The sequence below is a fragment of the Phascolarctos cinereus genome, unplaced genomic scaffold (assembly GCF_003287225.1).
Source record: "Phascolarctos cinereus isolate Bilbo 61053 unplaced genomic scaffold, phaCin_HiC Scaffold_5;HRSCAF=322, whole genome shotgun sequence".
Taxonomy (NCBI): Eukaryota; Metazoa; Chordata; class Mammalia; order Diprotodontia; family Phascolarctidae; genus Phascolarctos; species Phascolarctos cinereus.
Genome location: NW_027555958.1, coordinates 304,578,138 through 304,597,013, shown reverse-complemented (window position 1 = coordinate 304,597,013; position 18,876 = coordinate 304,578,138). Strand labels below are relative to the sequence as shown.

At 45.6% G+C, this 18,876-nt stretch overlaps 2 protein-coding genes and 1 long non-coding RNA gene across 3 annotated transcripts; 1 reads left to right on the top strand and 2 right to left on the bottom strand.

Moving 5' to 3' along the window:
- Positions 1-1,138: 1,138 nt before the first annotated feature.
- On the bottom strand, positions 1,139-4,016 carry RPL27 (ribosomal protein L27). Its single transcript, XM_020972678.2, has 5 exons — positions 3,914-4,016; positions 3,601-3,683; positions 2,613-2,782; positions 1,350-1,460; positions 1,139-1,231 (listed from the first exon to the last, which is right to left on the bottom strand). Exons 2-5 carry the CDS (start codon positions 3,679-3,681, stop codon positions 1,183-1,185), a joined length of 411 nt encoding a protein of 136 aa, XP_020828337.1. The 5' UTR covers positions 3,682-3,683; positions 3,914-4,016; the 3' UTR covers positions 1,139-1,182.
- On the top strand, positions 4,010-10,403 carry LOC144457754 (uncharacterized). Its single transcript, XR_013487228.1, has 2 exons — positions 4,010-4,097; positions 9,316-10,403. It is a non-coding gene; the product is annotated as an uncharacterized LOC144457754 (long non-coding RNA).
- On the bottom strand, positions 9,556-18,697 carry RUNDC1 (RUN domain containing 1). Its single transcript, XM_020972677.2, has 5 exons — positions 18,004-18,697; positions 14,068-14,226; positions 12,750-12,948; positions 12,435-12,551; positions 9,556-12,326 (listed from the first exon to the last, which is right to left on the bottom strand). Exons 1-5 carry the CDS (start codon positions 18,508-18,510, stop codon positions 11,461-11,463), a joined length of 1,848 nt encoding a protein of 615 aa, XP_020828336.1. The 5' UTR covers positions 18,511-18,697; the 3' UTR covers positions 9,556-11,460.
- Between the last annotated feature and the right edge of the window lie 179 nt (positions 18,698-18,876).

The window sequence follows — 18,876 nt, the reverse complement described above, 5'->3', positions numbered from 1 at the left end:
CACTTGACACATCTCATTTTATCCTCACTTTTTTTTTAAAACAGTATTTTATTTTTTCCAATTACAGGTAAGGGCAATTTTTAATATTTTTTTAATAGGATTTGAGTTCCAAATTTTTCCCCTTCCCTCCTCCCTAAGACAAGCAATTTGATACAGGTTATACATGTGGAATCATGTAAAACCTATTTCCATATTAGTCATCTTGTGAAGGATGAAATAGAACTAAAGGACAACCACAAAAAAAAGTGAAAAGAGCATGCTTTGATCTTCATTCAGACTCTATCAGCTCTTTCTCTGGATGTGGATAGCATTTTCCATCATGAGTTTTTTGGAATCACAATGTCCAAATCTAAACACTGTCATAAAAAACAGACTAAGGACTTAGCAATTCCTGAGTCACTTAGACTCTAGCTGGTTTTAACAACTAGGCATTTTTTTTAAAGGTATAGGATATGATGAAAAAGAGAATAGCATTACTAAGGTGACAGGAAAACAAATTCTACAGTAGATGAGCATCATTAACCAAGATGGCTTTTACCCTACCTTTCCAGGATTCTGTGATAGTGCAGCCACACTGGCCTACTTACACAGTTCCCTACAGTCAACACTCCCATCTCCTTTCTCCTACTTTTGTACTGGCTGTTTCCTATGCCTGGAATGCACTCCTGCTTCTTGGAATCCCTCATTTCCTTCAAAACTCAAGTGACTTATCACCTTTATTAAGGGTTCTTAACCTTTTTTGGGTCACAGACTCCTTTGGTGAAGCCCACAGAACCATTCTCAGAATGATTTTAAATGCATGAGAATATTAAAATGCAATTACCGAAATATTTAAAAAACAAGTTAATGGACCCCAGGTTCTACATGGAAGTCTTTCCAATTTCTTCAGCTGATACTGCACTTTTGTACATGCCTAGGGCTTAACACAGTGCTTGCCACAAAGCAAGTGCTCAATAAATGATTGTGTATGTGTGTGCTCTCCTCGAATATGCCCATATCAATAGCACCCTGTCCCCTAACCCCAGTCTACTTTTCTCTATTCCCCTCCACTTGATAAGACAAGTAATTAAATACAGTCTCCTCACCTGTAAAGAGGTGATTCAGGTCCCATGTACTCTATGAATCAGACACACAAATGTTCACTTTTAATAAACATTTTATTTACTGACCAACAAAGCAGTTCTAAAACCGCAGCTTCTGGAAGAACCACTTGTTTTTGCCTGTCTTGTACCTAGGCAGAAAAAAAAAGGCATTGATAAGGAGATAACATAAGCAACAGGGAGGAAAGAGGACACCGTCTCTACATCACGGGGAGATTATTTAATATCATATTATCCCATATTACTCACCTTTCCTCAAATTTGACCTTGGCCTCCCTCCTCGCCTTACGTTTTAGTGCAGGGTCACGGAACACATCCTTGTTGACGACTGTTTTGTCCAACGGGATATCCACAGAGTATCTGGAGAGATGAAAGGTAATAAAAATGTTGGTAGAACAGCTGGCAATTTGACAACTAGACCCAACCCCCTACCAACCTCTCAAGAAGTTAAGAATGCAACTCTCTGCTGTTAGAACAGTCTAATGCTAGTACCAAATAATGAGTTCTATACAGGACAGACCAAGAGGGTGGGAAATGGGGATGTGGTAGGTGGTCGAGTTAAGAAACTCAAGGATAAAGGACAGGACTAGGACTATTTAATTACATACTCTGTTATGGGCTGGGAATTGGATTAAGGGTAGAAAGCTAACTTTGAACTTCCCCATCCACAGAAAACTGGCTTGAGATCCACTTGAGGGAAGTACTTACAGAGGCAGCTAGGTGGGACAGCTGATAAGAGTGCTGGGCCAGAAACTGGTTCCAATATGGCCCCTGGCACCTTACTAGCTATGTGATCTTGGACAAGTCTAGTAACTTCTGTCTACCTCAATTTCCTCAACTATAAAATGGGAATAATAGCACCTACTTCTTCCCAGGATTGCTGTGAGGACTGCGTGATTTAATATTTATAAAGTGCTTTATTAGCAGGGACTTAATAAATGTGTTTCTTTTTCCTACTTTTCTTTTATTTAGAATTAAGATCTTGATCTTAGGAAGAATCTCCCAGTCCTTGAGAGTGGCCAAGGAATAGTTCTAGTTGAAGACTACCCTTATCTTTTCCTTGTTTCAGATTCCTACGTTACCCGAAACTGTCTTGGGGTAGAAAAATATCAGAGGACATAGAAGGACTATGCCCATTTGGGCATTTCTCTAAGGCAGAAAGGTAAAGGCTTGGACATGGAATGTTCAACTGACAAATTTTAATGCATTAATTTAAATTCATTAATCATTTATGGGAGGCCTAAGCCTAAAGAATAGGAGAGGCGATGATATCAATTATCCTTATTCTGGAAAAGCCTACAAATGCATAAAGTATAGACAAAATGAATGGCCTTTTTTCAAAGTTAACCTACCTCCTCTTCCTTTATTTTTTTAAATGTTGTGGCATTCATCTATGCTACTCTTTCTTCTTCCAGCTGAGATTCTGAGATTTTGTACCAACATCAAATACGGTATCAATCTGACTGGAGAATTAATGCCAGAATTGTACCCTTTCCTGTTACAGAGGCTTACCTGGTGGGCATGAGGTGGTTGTAGTTATAAACTTTCACGAAGGACTTGATTTTTGATCTCTTGGCAATCTTCTTTTTGCCCATCGCTGCAGTCACTTTGCGAGGGTAGCGGTCAATACCTGCCACCAAGGCATGGCTGTAGGGCCTGTCGGAGGTCCCATCATCAATGTTCTGAGAGAAACAATCAAAATCAAAAAGGTGGACATATGCTGCCTTGGACCTTGCTCTACATAGGTTTTGATCTTACCCTACCAAAACCCTGGTGACCAGGCTCCCTTGAAAGCTGGAGTCCCAAACTCCAGGGCTGCTAAAAGAAACCAAAAGGGTTGGGAGAGCCCAACAAGAAGAATGCTCAAAAATTTCCCAACCTCTAATTACTGGGATTTTTGTCTAAAAACTCAGCAGCTCTTCAGATCAGTTCCACCTAGAACCCAGTTCTCTTTCCCCAAGACGTTTTTGTGCCCAAGGAAAATTCAGGTCTATGTTAATGATGTGCTGGGACATTTATGTAGCTTTCATAACCTGGCCTCTTCAGTCCTCACTCCCTGCCACTTACCCTACAACTCCGTGACACTGGGCTCCTTTCTATTCCTCACACAAAACGCTCCATCTCCAAACAATCCATTTTCTCTGGCTGTCTCCCATATTTCCTGGGAGTGTTCTCCCTCGGTCACTGCTTGCCAGCCTCCTTCAAGTCCCATTTAAGATCCCACATTCCCCATCCTTACTGCTATACTTTTCCTCTGTAGATTACCTCCAACTTATCCTGTCTCTAGCTTGTTGGTACAGGACCGTCTTCATGCTGTCTCCCCTATTTGAATTTGAACGTTCTTGAGGGCAGGGACCGTTTTTCCCTTTGTCTGTATCACTAGAGCTTAGCACCGAGCTTGGCACACAGCAGGCGCTTAATGCCTGCTTGGTGCCTTGACTCGAGAACTGGCCGGCCGGCCACCCCGGGCTCCTCCCGCCAGCCCCGACCCGCCAGGTACCTTGACGATAACGGCTTTGCGCCCGGAGTACCGCCCGGCCAGGACCAGCACCACCTTCCCGGGTTTCATGAACTTGCCCATTTCTGTGGAGAAAACGCAGCAGGAAAAGAGCCCTAAGCGCCGGGAAGGCCTCAGGCACCGCGGAGCCCAGAACCAGCCCCAGCTCCTTCAGCCTCCCCGCGGGCCCACATCCCCGCCCATCCTGCAGGCCCGAGGTCCCCGGGGTCCTAGCTGAGAGGATCTCGAGGGTCCCCATTCGCCGCAGGACGCGGATGGCACCGGATCCTACAGCGATCCGCAGCCCACGACTCACCGACACGAAGCTAACCCCTCCTAGAGCCAAAAGGAAGGCACCACGCTTCCGCTGACCTTTCACACCGGGTCGGATGGCGTCACTTCCTCCTTAGGTCCCGCCCCCTAGCCTGGGCATTCCAGTCATGGTCTGCGGATGCCGGGTTGTGGGCGGAAGAAGCTTTTTGAGCGGGCAACGGGGCCTGGTGAGTCATTCAGAGAAATCAAACTTTATTAGCAGCCCAGGACGCGGACAGGGACAGGAAGCCGCTTCCCTGTTCCCTGGGATCCGGAGCTAGGGCAGGATTCAAAGACAGGAGGGTCTGAAGGGAGACCCTCCCCAGTAGAACAGACACGGGTGGAGGGGTGGAATCTGGAGACCCAGGCTGTCCTGGAGGAGAGGCTTTCTTCCTTTGCAAGTTGGGAATGCGCTCTGTGCTTTTTCTTTAATGGGAACTGGGAAGGAGCCCCTCCCCGCAAGCCAGGCTTATTAAGCGCCTACTGGGCCAGCTCTGAGGATGTAAAGAAAGGCAAAAGACAGCCCCTGCCGGGATGGCCACAAATTGGTGTCCAGTCCAGCCCGACCTTCTCCCTGTCTGAAAGCTGTGTATTCAGTCTTTCTCCCACGCCAGTCCATTGTCCATTCATGTCCTAAAGCGCAGATCTGACCATGTGACCGACCCTCCCTCCCCATTCACTAAATTCCGGTAGCCTCTAGCCACCTCCCCGATCAAATCTAAAACCCAGTTTGGCTGTCAGAGGTCTCCATCATCTGGCTCCTTCCAGTGACACTGGCCGCTTTACTATTGCTAGCACACAGGTCTCCATCTCTACACTCCCAGGTGTTTTCTCTGGCTCTACCTTATGCGTGGAATGCTCTCCCTCCTCATCTCTGCCTTCTGGCTTCCCCGGCTACCTTCTGCCAGGGAGCCTTTTCCATTGTTTCTCCTTAACCTTAGTGCCTTCCTTCTGAGATTATCCCCGGTTTATTCTGAATAGATCTTGGCTGTAACAGAGTTTTTACATGTTGTTTCCTTCATTATCTTTTGAGAGAAGGGACTGTCCATTTACTTTCTTTGTATCCCCAGCATTCAGCACAGGGCCTGGCACATAGTAGGGACAGTTGTTATTGGTCTGATTTGTTCTAAAACTACCTCATTCAACCCTCTAGGGATTGTTTCGTCCTGCCTATTTTTCCTGACCCCATTTGGGGATTTCTTGGCAAAGACACTGGAGTGGTTTGCCATTTCCTTCTCCAGCTCATTTTACAGATGAAGAAACTAAAGCAAATGGGGTGAAGTGACTTGCCTTAGGATCACACAGCCAATAAGTGTCTGAGGTCAGATTTGAACTCAGGAAAACAAGTTTTGCTAACATCAGGTCTGTCACTCTACCCACTGCACCACCTAGCTGTCCCCTAGAGCTAACCACTATTTAAAAGTCTTCTATGTGGCTCAGCACACGGACTTGGAGTTGTGAAGACCTGGGTTCAAATCCTGTTTCAGACTTTTACTAGCTGTTTTGACCTTGGGCAAGTTTCTTAACCCCTCAGTTTCCTCATCTATGAAATGGGGATAATAATAATAATCCCTACTCCCTAAGATTGTTTTGAGGATGAAATGAGAGAACATGTGTTAAGATACTTTGCAAATCTTAAAGCTAGAAAAGCTAGCTGTTATTGTGATTAATGGTAATAAAACACCCTAGTTTTAGCATACTTAGATTTTGTCTTTTCTCTTTTTGAAAGCTACCCCAGGGACTTTACAACAGGGAGGATTTTTTTTTTGGGTTTTTTTTTTGGGTTGTTTCATGGACCCCTTTGGCAGTCCAAGTGGAACCTGTGGATCCCTTCTCAGAATAATGTTTTTAAATGAATAAAATACTTAGAATTACTTAGGAAACCAATTCTATTGAAATAGTGATTAAAATATAAAAAAAAAATCCACAGACCCCAGGCGAAATGCCCCTGCTCTACAGTCTCCCTCAGGGTATACTGATATAGTGCCCTTTTGTGTCCACTCAAAATCTGCCTTCCATGAATTTAGAACATAGAACATTAGAGCTGGATGGTACATCAACCTCTTTATTTTAGAGATGAGGAAACTGCGGCCCAAAAAAGGTTAAATGATTTCCTCAGGGTTGTACAGCTAGTTTCTATGCCAAGGGTGAGGAACCTTCGGCCTTGAGGCCACATATAGCCTTCTAGGTCCTTGGGTTGCAGGCTTTTGACTGAGTCCAAGTTTTACAGAACAAATCCTTTTTTAAGGGGATTTGTTCTGTGAAGTTTGGATTCAGTCAAAGGGCCACACTTGAGGACCTAGAGGGCCACATGTGGCCTCGAGGCCAAAGGTTCCCCACCCCTGGCTAGGAAGATCCAGGACTGTAATTCAGATGTTCAAAATCACAGAAGGTAGCTTTGGATGAGATAGGCATCTGGCCTTAGTGGTGTGTTAGAGCTGGCCAGTGGCCAACTGCTAAATTTTCACTGTCAGCAACTCAAAACTAGGCAAATACTACAAATCAGGGTCTGATTTACTGCTTTGTTGGTTGCCTGGACTTAAAAAAGTGATGGAGAGGATTAAAATTTGTCATGCATACTTTTTTCTTCTTCTAGAAAGTAGGCAGTTAAAAGATTTGCCAACACACCTTTGCTAGCCTCCAGCAATTAATCAACCAACAAACAAGTACTTACCATGTGCTGGGCGCTATGCTAAACACTGCAGATACAAAGATGACTTTCCCTATCCTCAAGGGGCTTACATTCTAACAGGGAGATGATCTACACACAACTAAGTAATGCAATATGTGTACAAAATTAATACAGAGCAGTCTTGGGAAGGAGGGCACTAGCTGCTTGGAGATCAGAAAAGTCTCCATGGAGAAGATGGCACTTGAGCTAAGTCTTAAACTAAACTCAGGATTCCAAGAGACAGAGAGGTGGTGAGGGTCCATTCCTTGTATGGATGAGAGTCGGTGCAAAGACACAGAGACAAGAAACAAGAATAAACAGTAAAGGTGGTTTGGCTGCACCATGGTGAGCAGAAGAGAATAATATGTAGTAAGAGCCAGGTTGTGAAGAGCTTTAAACCTTAAGAGTTTATATTTGATTCTAGAAGTGACAAGGAATCACAAAACTGGATGGATGGGAGGTGGCATGATCATACACGTGCCTTAGGAAAATCAGGCCATAAGGGGGATGGAATGGGATGGAGTGGAGTGGAGTGGAGTGGAGTGGACAGAGGCTTGAGGTGAGGAGACCAAAGATATTCTAGGCAAGAGCAGCTGAAGGCCTTAACTTGGATAAAAGTTGTATGAGTGGAAAGAAAGGGACATGTGGTGGGAGAGATGTGGAGTTTAGAAGTGACAAGGCTTGCCAACTGACTAGATAGGTGGAGCAAGAATGTGGAGTCAAGAATGACACCAAAGTTGTAAGCCTGGATGACTAGAAGGATGGTGGTATCCGTGGCAGTAACAGAGAAGAATTTCAGATGTGTAGATCTGGAGGGAAAGAAAATGAGTTTTGTTTTAGATTTGAATTTGAGATACCTATAGGACATCCCATTGGAAAGAAATACCTAAAAGGCAGTTGGCAATGTGGGACCAGAGTTCAGAAGACACTGGATATACAGATCCTAGAATCATCTGCTTACAGATAACTGAAGGCAGGAGATGCCTAGAGAGAAAAGGCAAGTAAGCCTAAGAGAAAGCCTTGGGGTACTGAGCTTATCATGATGATGAATCAGCAAAGGAGGCAGGGAAGGAGCAGTCAGAACCAGGAGTGAATAAAGTCACCAAAATCCAAAAAAGAGAAAATGTCCAGGAATCAATTGTGGTCAGCTGTGTCAAATGATGCACAGAGGTGAAGGAGGATGAAGGCTGAGAAGAATTAGGTTTGGCAGTAAAGAAATCTTTGGTAACTTTGGAAAAATCAGTTTGTCATGTGGTGAGTTGTCTGGTAAAGCAAGATTGCAGAAGACTAAGGAGAAGAGAGGAAGTGCAGGTAATGGGTGTATGTGTATGGATGAAGACTGGCTGACAAAGGAGAGACATGGGATGATGGTGGGCATGGTACCATCTAGTGAAGAGTTTTTTAAGGTAGGAGAGACAGGGACATGCTTGTAGGCAGCAGGAAAGGAACCAGTAGATAGCAAGTCAGGAGAGGCTGCAGATAGTATGACAGAGAATCAATTAGGGAGGAGTAAAGGATTGCCTGGTGTTAGTGAGGGCCCAGCTGAGATTAGATCTGGACCGGAAAGCAAGTGACAGTGCTCCCAGCTTCTCTGTAAGTCACAAAGAAGCTGCCACTCTCAGCGTTTTCATGCTGGGGTTCCTCCACATGGATCAAGTTACAGGTCTAACCATTTTTTAAAATAGATTGCAGTGTTGGGACTTCCTAGAGCAAAATGATGGTCCTTTTGCTATATGCTGATGAAGACCTGCAACTGTGATTAACTCAGTATAATATAGTGGTATCAGTTTGCCTGGGAGAGGGATGGTATGTGTGGCAAGCCTTAATGGAGGGGATGGGGAAAATAAAATCAGTGGGAACAGCAATTATGGTGTTAAGAGAATAAAGTTATGAAGAACTACAGTGCTTTCTGGTGAAACTTAGGGTTTAGAGGAGGAAAAAATGGTAAACCTAGAAAGAATAAGCTGATCCAGAGTTGGAGAGGCTAGGGTAAACAAAGTTTGGGGGAAAATAAAAGAAATAGAACACAGCTAGGAAATCGAACCCATGATGTTTTGATTTAGATGGAGGCTCAACTAAAAGGCTAGTGAGAGATTTACTGTGGGTAGAACCCAGGGAATACCAGCCAGAGTGTTAGGCCAAGTGGCTACTGCAATGGATGGGTGTAGAGGGCTGAAAGAGGACTCGCCTTTGCCTGTAAGTAGCAACAGGTGAATGGCAACAGTGATGACAAATGTCTAGAAGAGGGACCTGCAGAGGGGAACTGACAACAGAGGATGCTAAATGCTTTCATCCGGTGCCTAGCTGAGTTATATTACCATTTAACATACAAAGACAAGGCAGGGGCCTGCTCCTGCCTTATCTGTGCACGTTGTCTAGGACAGTACACTGTACACAGCAAATGCTTAATAAATGTTTGTTGAGTGAATACATACTATTTACATCCTCTATATAGTTTGTACTCCAGATTCCTTCTGTGTAGTCAAGAAGGGACTGGACTATAGGGGAAGTAGGGTGAAGGTGGAGGAAGAGGTCCTGCTAGAGAAGAGGAATCTGTGAAATACTATGGTACCCTTCTTGGGGCACTGGAGAAATCTTTACACTGTGTATTTCCTGGCGATATTGGCAGAAAATTAACATGGGCAGCCAGGGGCAGGAACCCCTTCAGGGGAGCTTACTGTTTGGGGGCCTTGGGGAGCAGTAGCACAACTTATTTTTAACCAATATAATTCCAGGGTACAATCCAGCCTTACTCCTCTGGATACCCCCACCTACAAAAGGCAGAACTTATCAGAGAATGGAGCTGCTCGCTAGAAGGACTGGAATGTTTAATACTCGATGGTCAAAAATCAGAAGACCCAAGAGACCTTCTTTGAATCTGAGATGGGAACCTAACTTTCAAGGAAATACTTCTCATTAAAGACTTTGTGAAAGTTTATACAAAATACTCCAGTTTTGTTAGCAACAAGGAGGGGTTATCATTCACAACATGTACATTTATTCTGTCACACACAGTAGATAAATTAGGATCAAAATCAACACAATTTTAAATAAGTGACATTTGCTGAAAAAAAAATATTAAGTTAAAATGCACCGTATAACCCAGCAGACACAAGATCATCTCACAATTGCACACATGTAACTGAAGACAAAGCTTTTTCAAGAGTGTTTAAACCTCAGAGACTTGTCCAAAAAGTTGTACATTCAGCTTTGGACAGTTATGTACTGGCATTTGCCATAAGCTGAGTGGAATAAAAAGACTTAAGACATAAATCCTAAATGGAGCTGCTCTAGAATTAGCTATTTAGTTCTTCCCACTTCACTCTTGGGAACAGTCACCAGCAGACAAGCCATCAGCACCCACTGTAGGAGGGGCCAGTTACCAGCATATCGAGATCAACCTAAAGCCTTCCCTGGAGGAAAAGGAAAACTAGGCCAGGCTTTATTTCTCTCTCAGCCTCCAAGACAGACTGTGCCAAGGTAGCTCTTAAATTAAGGAAAACTTGATACTGGTTATGCATGTGTATTTTTAGACGTACACATCTGCCCTGGCATGAAGGTCCCTGACAGAACAGATCAATAACAGCTCTGCCTCTGAGAAATCAGGTTCAAATCCCTAGGGATACAAGAGTCTTGCTGAAAGAAGGATGGATAGGTGGAAGGAAACACAAAAGGCCAGAAAATATTTGTCATGCCACACAAATTGGCAAAACATTTGCCCACTCAGATTTAGGCTCTGATCTCTACAAGAAAAGATGCTTCCAAATGGCTTCATTTAAAATAAAAACAAAGAAATAAAAAACATGTGGCTAACTCCCTTATAGCTCTGCCTGAATTTCTGTCAGAAGGTGTAGGAGAATGCAATTTTTCTTATTGTATTCACTGACTTAGAACAGAGGAAAGATACAGAAACTTCTGGCACAAAGACAATCTTTGGGTACAAAGGAGAAATTATGGTCACAAGGGGGCCTGGTTTTTGATCACTCAAACCTGCTTTAAGAAAAAAATAAATAACAATGATAAAATAGCTAGCATTTATATAGTGCTTTAGTTTGGCAAAGAGCTTCACAAATATGTCATTTGACCCTTACAACAACCAAGGGAGGTAGGTGCTGTTATCCCTATTTTTATAGAAGAGAAAACTGAGGCAGACAGAGGTTGACTTACTCAGAGTCACAGAGCAAGTAAGTGGGAGGATTAGAATTCAAGACTTTCTGACTTCCACTCCAATAGGCTATGTATTATGTGTACCCAACCGTCCCCCACTTCAAAAAAAAAAAGGACTAAAAGGAAAAATGAGCTGTATGTATAGACATCTAGAGTTTTAAGTACAATTCTCCTTTTTTCTGTTCTACTGTGTATGTGGAAGTGTTCATCTTACTGGGAGTTGGGGTCAAGTCCAGAATAAAAAAGTAAAAAGCGGGAGCCTTTCATTTGGGCAACAGAATGCTGGGCTTAACTTGTCCCCATATGAATGGGAACACATCTTTGCCAGCCCTTATTTTCAATGCCACAGGATGAATGCACTCCTGGGTTTGCTGAGTTTCTGATAAAGGTACCTGTGGGTCAACAGAGCAGCTGGGAAGGCAAAGACGCCTCTGGGAAAAAGACCATGCACATCCACATGTGCACCCAGACATACACAGGCAGGCGGTCATATACCAGGGCAGGGCATTGTCAATCAGGGGCTTTCCAGTGTGAATTTCTAAGGTGCTAAGTGTGGGTAACAGACTTTAGAGGCACTAGGGCTGGTCACCTGTGCAAAGCCTAGGAATAACCTGTAACCCAGCTGCTTCTTCCTCCAACTCCCTCAGCCTCATGTGGTAAAGTGGTAACTCATCCCTATGGAGAGGCACTGGTCAGGGGCAAGGGCCTGGTCATCAAAAGGCATCTTTGATGTTCTTGAGCTGTCGGACAGCCAGGTCCACAGGGAGGCTGAATTTGAGGCTGCTCAGGCGGCTGAGCAGACTGAGGGCACTTTCAAAGCCTGTATGTGCCATATAACTCCAAGGCTGGTAGTGTGGCTCAATGAGCGCTCCAGATTTGCAGATCAGATTGACCCAAGACACCAAACGCTGCTCATTCAGGGCCATGCACACCAGAGCCTTCAATTCTGAGTCTGCACTGCGTTTAAAGGGGTCATGTTCAGTCAGCACTACATGGATGGCAGTTAACAAGCTTTGTTTGGGCGTCACAACAGTACCCCCTGTCACAGGTAGCCCAAAGGACTGGGACAGCTTTCGAGCTGGGGATTCCACAAAAGCTCGGCCATTCTTGGTGTTGTAGTATTTCACAAAGAGCTCCCAGGGGTGCATAGTCTGAGGGGCAGAGGAGAGGGAAGGGAGCAAGCAAGCAAGGGGAGCCATCACCAGACTCATCCCTGGTGAGGAGGCATATAATCCATGGGCTAGCAAATCTCGTATGGCCACGGTTAACTCCTTTCGCACTGCCACCGTGAGCTCATCTTTGCCCCCAAGGGGGATGTCCTGAAGGCTGGTACTGCTGATGACATGATCATTCATCTGGTTCCTCAGAGCTAGCTGCCTCACCCTGTCCACGGAGGCCTCCAGCCTTTTCAATAGAGGAGAATAGTCCCTATCGGTCTGGTCCCTCTGCCACAGGGTGCGGGGGATCTGACCAGCAGTGCAACCAAACTGACTCACTGCAAAGATCTGGAGCACAGCCAGCACTCGCCGCATCAGCTGCAGCCCTGTCTCACGGATCTTCCTCGCCTCTTCAGCATTCACTATAGAAAGAAACAACCACCTGTCCCTGAGAGGCACACATTGCCCACAGTGGGGAGACACCCACCCCAGACATGAAGAAGAGCCACCGAGGATGAGGCCACACTCACCTTTTTTATTTCCAGAAGGCGGTCGAGTACCAACCCTTGAGGAGCCATTTCCAGGCTTCCCTGATGTCCTGCACTCACAGTGTTCACCTCCTGTCTGAAAGGGGCTTCCTACTTCATCTGGAATACAAAGTCACAACGAGAGGACACTCACTTAGTCTCTCTGAGGAAGAGGCTGGGATGGGGTTGGAAAATTTTTTTTATTTATTATGATCATTTCTTAAGTTATAATGGGCTAGTCACTGGTGCTCCAGATACATGGACATGGAATTGTGATTCTGAGATACCTTCACACCCTACCTTGGCTGGCCCACTGACCTTGGATGAAATTAATGAACATTTCTAGGTCTCGGATCTGAGTTTTTAGCTGTTCCACCAACTGCTCCTTCACTCGGGCAGGATTGACTATCTGGGCCACGGCTACATCCACACGCTGCCGTAACTCTTCAGGAGACAGTGAACTGAGGTCTTCATTCAGATTCATGTCCAACTTCTTTATTAGCTCATCTATGATCACCTGCATGAGGCCACAAGCAATGACAGACTGCTCACCACAGGGAAGTCTGGCACACTTTCTGCTGGAATGGAGTTCCACAAGGGGGAGACATACACATTCCCAAGCCCATGACCAGTAGAAATGAGGCTATAGCTGATTAACCAAAAAGTCTCCAGACCTTTTGTCTCACTTGGTGTCTCTATGATGTAAGGCCACTCTATAAGTCTGTGCATAGCCTACATGAGCCTGCTCATGAGGTTTCACAATAACACTGTGAACGCACCAGAATGATATAAATGCCATCATAAGCCACAACATGTCCTCCACCACCATTTGGAAAATCACTCATTTATAATACTATGAGACTAAATTATCTGCCTCTTTGTGTTTTTCCTAACATCGTATTTTTGTAAAACCAGGTAATGACATTAGGTAAGATATGACTGAAATTTGTTTCCTAAATGACCCAGCATAGACTTATTCTGATTTCTTCAAATTTCTGATCGACTAGGTAACTAGAAGTCCCAGGTGACTAGAGAAAAAAAAATCAGTTCAAAGACTGAGGAATATTGTGGCAAATTTGAGAGAAAAATAATCTGGGCACTTTATCAGGACCTGTTAGAAATTCATTCTAAGGCAGCACCTGGAACTCTGGCTCAGTCATGTGACCTTTGTGTGACCTGCCTCCCACATACTTCTGGAGCAGGAGTGTTCTCAAGAGAAAACGATTATTTCCCGTGTGTATGCAAATATGTAGTGTTGCAAAATAATTTTAATACAGTACTACCTTAAAGAAGATATGGGTAGAAAGATAAATCTACTGATTAAACAGAACCATATATTATATAACTTGAAGTACAGTTCTATGGACATGTGTATGTATATAAAGAATACAGCAGATTTCCATGTATATCATGCTTAAACTAATGCTATAATAAAATCTGTTCCTATCTCCTAAAAAACTGACTGGTGGTAGAGGAAGGAAGTAGCCCAAAAAGAGTTTTAGGAAGAGCCAGTTGAAAAAATGCCAGCAAAGGCCAAACCCTGACAGCCTGGGGTGGGGTGGTGGTAGTGGAAGGGGGAGGGGGAGGCACATGTCAATCAGGGCCACTGCCAGAGGAAGCTCCAGGATGTACTTACCCTCTGTCTTTCCAATACCATGGACTGTGGCAGGGAGTCATAGCTGCCCTCCTGGTAGGCAAAGGTTTCCAGGTCATCTAGCTGAGTCTTGAGTTGAACAATGAGCTCTCGCTGCTTCTCTCTTTGGGCTTCTACACGCTCCTGTTTTTCCTGTTCACTCTAAAATAAGTAAATATCCAGAATTATTATGTTGAAAATGAAAAGGACTGGTGCAGGGGACACTGAGTGTCCTCTCTCTGGCAGGAGTCTACGGACACAGTGGAGCCTGTTATTCTAATTGCTTCATCCACCCAAGACCATCAGAGCTGAAACAACTAGTTTTTACCTCTGCCAGGAAGGCTTCCTGGATCTCAGGCATGAGCATCCTCCCCAGCAGAATAACCCATACTTTCCTCAGGCAACACTGCCTCTTGTGGACTTTCTAGCTCACACCCACGTCTCCAGGAGTCTTGGGGGAATTCGGGGAGCGTGCTAGTCGAGCAGGGAAAACCATTCAAATCTGATTCCTTATCACCTCTCTAATATGTTCCAAGAGGGGCTGCCACCACATTTAGCACATTTAGAGGGTATTCTAGACCTAGTTTTCTAGGGAAGAGCATGACCCATTGCTTTGTCCCGTATTTACCCTAGCTAAAATTTCAGCATTTTGAAAGGAAATTTTCTAGATGACTAAGAGAAAAGTAAAATAAAACAAAACCACAAAAGAAAAACAATTTGAGTTTACAGAGCCCAGACATCTCATCCTAATGACACTGTAATCCAGTCAGCCACTGAATGACTGGTACAAGTGGGAGGTGGCCCATTACTTCTTCCTTCTCCTTCCTTCAAAAACCTCGTCTGGGGACACATCACCCGAGTATCACCCTTGCGTAGTTCATTGCCTGTTCTCTCCCTAACTCCCAGTAACTTCCGTCTTGGGGAGAAGGAAAGAATGTAAGGCCATTTCCATTCCTATCCATTCATTGTCAAATGTGGCAAGAATGAAATGTTTGTATTTCTCTGAGGAAAATGATAAGAGAAGAACATATACCAGCAGATATAAAAAATGTACAGTGATCTCTTCTTCTATTCTCTGGCACTCAGTGCACGGATGGAGCTGCAGAACCAAATTACTACATGGCCCTTAAAGCAGCACAGAGTAAACTGCTGATTAAAAATCTCCCAGCCTTAGACTCCTTCCCTTGGCACGCCCCACCCCCATTATTAGTTTCCAATTTATGCATAGAATTATTTAAAATTCCACAATTAAGACTTTTCACATTTATTCTGGAGAACATAAATCTATACTTGTTTTTCTTAAAAAAAAAACCCATACTTTAAAAAAAAAGCATGAAAATCACATAGAATTCTAAGCCTTTATTTTTAGTTTGTCCACAAGGGTATAGGATATAGCCTTAAAGTGGCACTTACCAATCCCTGCAGTTGTAGGCATGAGAAAGAACAAATGCAAAAACAGCAAATTAATATAATGATATTTTATAAACACTTCCATTTGCTTTTGGTCGGCTCTAAATAAAAATCCCACAATCTCCTCTTCTCTAGAAACAGTGACTACAGCCTAGGGGAATCACAGCAGTTGTCAACTCTGAATCTGACCACAGATTCCTGTTAGTCTTGAACTCTGGCCATGAAAAGTTGTCTAACCAGCCACAGGTGAAAGAGGGAAGTTTATTTTTCAAAGTGTCCTAACTGGCAAAAAAAAAAAATAGCCAGTTTACACGACAGTCTCTGTAGAAAACTGTTCCCTACAGGGCAAGAACAATATGTATTTACTAGAATGGGAGCAAACACAACAAGGTTAACCACAGGGTAAGTTAATGAACACTAGAAAAATGCGGCAAGGTAGAAAACAATGTCCGACCTCCCCATCCTCCACTCCCCCCCCCCAATCTGGATATAGGAAACCCTTGTAAAAAGAATTTTAAATAATACCTAGTAAAGCAGTCAATACGCCCTCTACCAAAGGGTCCCATGATCACATATTTAGAGCTGGAAAGGAAGCTCAGTGAGGAAACTCAGGCCCAGAGAGGTGAAGGTGCCTAAGTGGCAAAGACAGAGTTTCAACTGAAGGTTCTCTGATCTGTCCACTAGTCTTCCCATTTTATTTCAAAGCTTCCCTGTATACAAGCTCACAGCCACTTAATAAAGGATTTGAGAAAATTGCACGGTAGTGATAGAGAGCGTCAATTTTTTTTAAAAAGTTCTATGTTGATTTCTTAAAGCAAATACAAACAAGTACAAAAAATGGTATCAAATGCAGACAGGACATTTGGTGCTAATGTCCCTAGAACAAGAGGCCTGATCACATTCACAGCACTTCTGTTCAAGAAAGGGAGGCTTCCTTAGAGTTTGTGGATCAACCAGGGCCAAACAAAGCTGAGTGAGAGGAGGGAATGGCTACATTTGGCCCTTCTTCCTCCAGGGCCTATGAAGAAGGGGAGAGAAGGGTGGGAGTGCAAATAGGAGGGATTAAACAAGGCAGATTTCAGATGAAAAGAAGTAGGTCAACATTCTTTGCTGATAAGAAGCTTCCCGGATTTCACTTTCTAGTGGGATGGAAGCCATATGTGGGAGTGTGTATGTTACTTAACAGCAAACTAAAACAATGTCTAGGAGATACAGAGCCCTCAGCATATCAAGCTGTGTGCACCTGGGCCATCCCAGAGTCAGTCCAGAAAGGAAATTTGCTGTGGTAAAGAACACAAGGTTAGATTATTTCATGAACTGACTTATCACTAATTAACAGAACCTCAACCTAAGGCTGTGAGTGCCTGTGGTGGTGGGGGGGACAAGGAGGGTTAAAGTGCCCAAATAAGTCAAGATTTGTGTTTCAGTGGTTAGACTATTTTATATAAAATCCTAAACCAAACACAAGATTTAGGATTAAATGTCTTCCAAATCTTTCTAGGAAATCACAGATAAGCCTCATCCAGATTCCCTGCAATGCTACTCCCAAGCCTTTGTAAATTTCCTTCTTGCATTAAGTCAAGGTTGGACTGGCTTGGACAATGACCTACACTTTTGGAAGGGACACTAACCAAGTTTAAGTCATGAGATTCACCTTCATAGAACTCAGAATCAGAGATGACTAGAAAGGCCTTTAGAGATTATAATGGGCCCCCTTCATTTCAGGGATAAGGACACAGAACCAAAGAGGGGAAGGGGATGCCCCAGGGGGCAGCTAAATAGCAGCAGAGCCTGAGACAGAACTTCTGCTATATTATGTTGCTCCCTACACAGGCTTCCAGCCCTTACCCTTTTCTTCGGTTTTTGTTCCCCCTGCCTACGATCCCTCAAGGTTTCATCAGCCTGGAGAACTGCAAGTGTAGGGATTCCTGGCACTAAAGGGAATCCAATTGCCTGTGACTCACTAGACAAGTGTAGGGAGTTGCCTGAGACACAGAAGGGCTGAGTGGATCAGTACTGGAGTCACAGGCCCTTGGGTTCACATCTCTTTGGGCAAGTCACTTACTTAACCTTCCTGAGCCTTAGTTTCCTTATCTGTAAAGTGAGGGGGTTGGACCAGACAACATCTATGGTCCCTTCCAGATGTAAAGCTAGATCCTATGGGATTCCTAGGATCAGAAGAGGGGACTGGAAGCTAATCTGCCGCTGCCAGGCCTGGCGTCTTTACCAGGGACACTTCCAGGCTCAAAAGGTCTCTCTCTATCCTGTTCCCCTCTACCCTTGTCCGATTTCATAAGTTGGTGCCTCCAGGTGCACAGGTCTCTATCAATTTGGGGGGGGGGTGCTTCTCCTGCTGCCAGGCCTGTACCCTTCGGCAGAGCCGCCTCTAGGCACACAAGTGTCTTTCCATTCCGTTCCCTTCACCGTCCCACTCCCAGGCCTTTGTCTCCGCAGGGCCGCCACTAGGCGCACCAGCCCCTCTCGCCATCAGTTCCCAGCACCATCCCCCCGCCCCCCGGCGGGCCTCACCGGCTCGTTGGGCCGCAGCCCCTGCGGGACCTCGCGCGGTCCACCTCCGTCGGCCTCCTCGGCGCTCGGGTCCCCGGGAGCGCCCCAGCCCAGCACGTGCGGGCAGCCGCGAAAGGCGAAGTCCTCCAGCTCTCGCAGCAGCCGCTGCTGCTCGGCGGGGGCCCCACGCACCACCTGCCGCAGCCGGAACTGCACCTGCGCGAAGTGCGAGGACAGCGCGAGCAGCGCAGAGTCCAGCCGCCGCCGCTCGGCCCGCAGCCGCCGCAGCGCCCGGCCCGGGGATTCCGGGGGCGACGAGGGGCCGGAGCCCGCGCACCCCTCGGAGCCGTCCTCTTCCTCCTCGCACAGCGCCGCCTGCGCCTCGGCCACCGCGCCCACCGGCGCCCACCGCACCGTCTCGCACGGCGGCGGCGTCGCCTCCGCCTCCTCCCCTTCGGCCTCGGCCTTGGGCTCCGAAGCCACCGCTCTAACAGCCGCCGTCGCCGACATCCCCTCCACGGCCGCCATCTTTCCGGAAACGCGTCCCGTCAACCGCGCCCCCTCGCTGCCATGGCAACGCCGCGCGCAAGAGCCTGGTGGGTGGATCCCGGGCGTGTGGCGTCATCGGGACAGGCCGTTCTTTCCAGGTCCGAGGGCCGAAGGTCGACCTTACGGATCAGTTGGGCAGTGAGATGCGCCGATGGAGGAAGTTCGCTGACCTGCCTTTCTCCAGCTCTGCAGATTTACTTCACACTACCTCTATAGCCACTTCATATAGTCACACGCGCCTATCTGAAGTGGCCCTAACTCCACCTCCTTCCTCTGAGCCGTTACACAGACTGTTCCCAATATCCTAGAACGTACACCCTCCCTCTCCTCCCCTCCTCTCCCCAA

Bases quoted from the DNA above. Each gene is read 5' to 3' on its own strand.
- RUNDC1 (XM_020972677.2), bottom strand. From the start codon at position 18,510: ATGGCGGCCGTGGAGGGGATGTCGGCGACGGCGGCTGTTAGAGCGGTG. The intron at 12,949-14,067 runs GTAAGTACATCC...GGCCTCATGCAG, and splicing joins TGGTATTGGAAAGACAGAGG to GTGATCATAGATGAGCTAAT. The intron at 12,327-12,434 runs GTGAGTGTGGCC...TTCTTTCTATAG, and splicing joins GCCTTCTGGAAATAAAAAAG to TGAATGCTGAAGAGGCGAGG.
- RPL27 (XM_020972678.2), bottom strand. From the start codon at position 3,681: ATGGGCAAGTTCATGAAACCCGGGAAGGTGGTGCTGGTCCTGGCCGGG. The intron at 1,461-2,612 runs GTAAGCCTCTGT...TCATCTCTCCAG, and splicing joins AACCACCTCATGCCCACCAG to ATACTCTGTGGATATCCCGT. The intron at 1,232-1,349 runs GTGAGTAATATG...TTTTCTGCCTAG, and splicing joins AAGGTCAAATTTGAGGAAAG to GTACAAGACAGGCAAAAACA.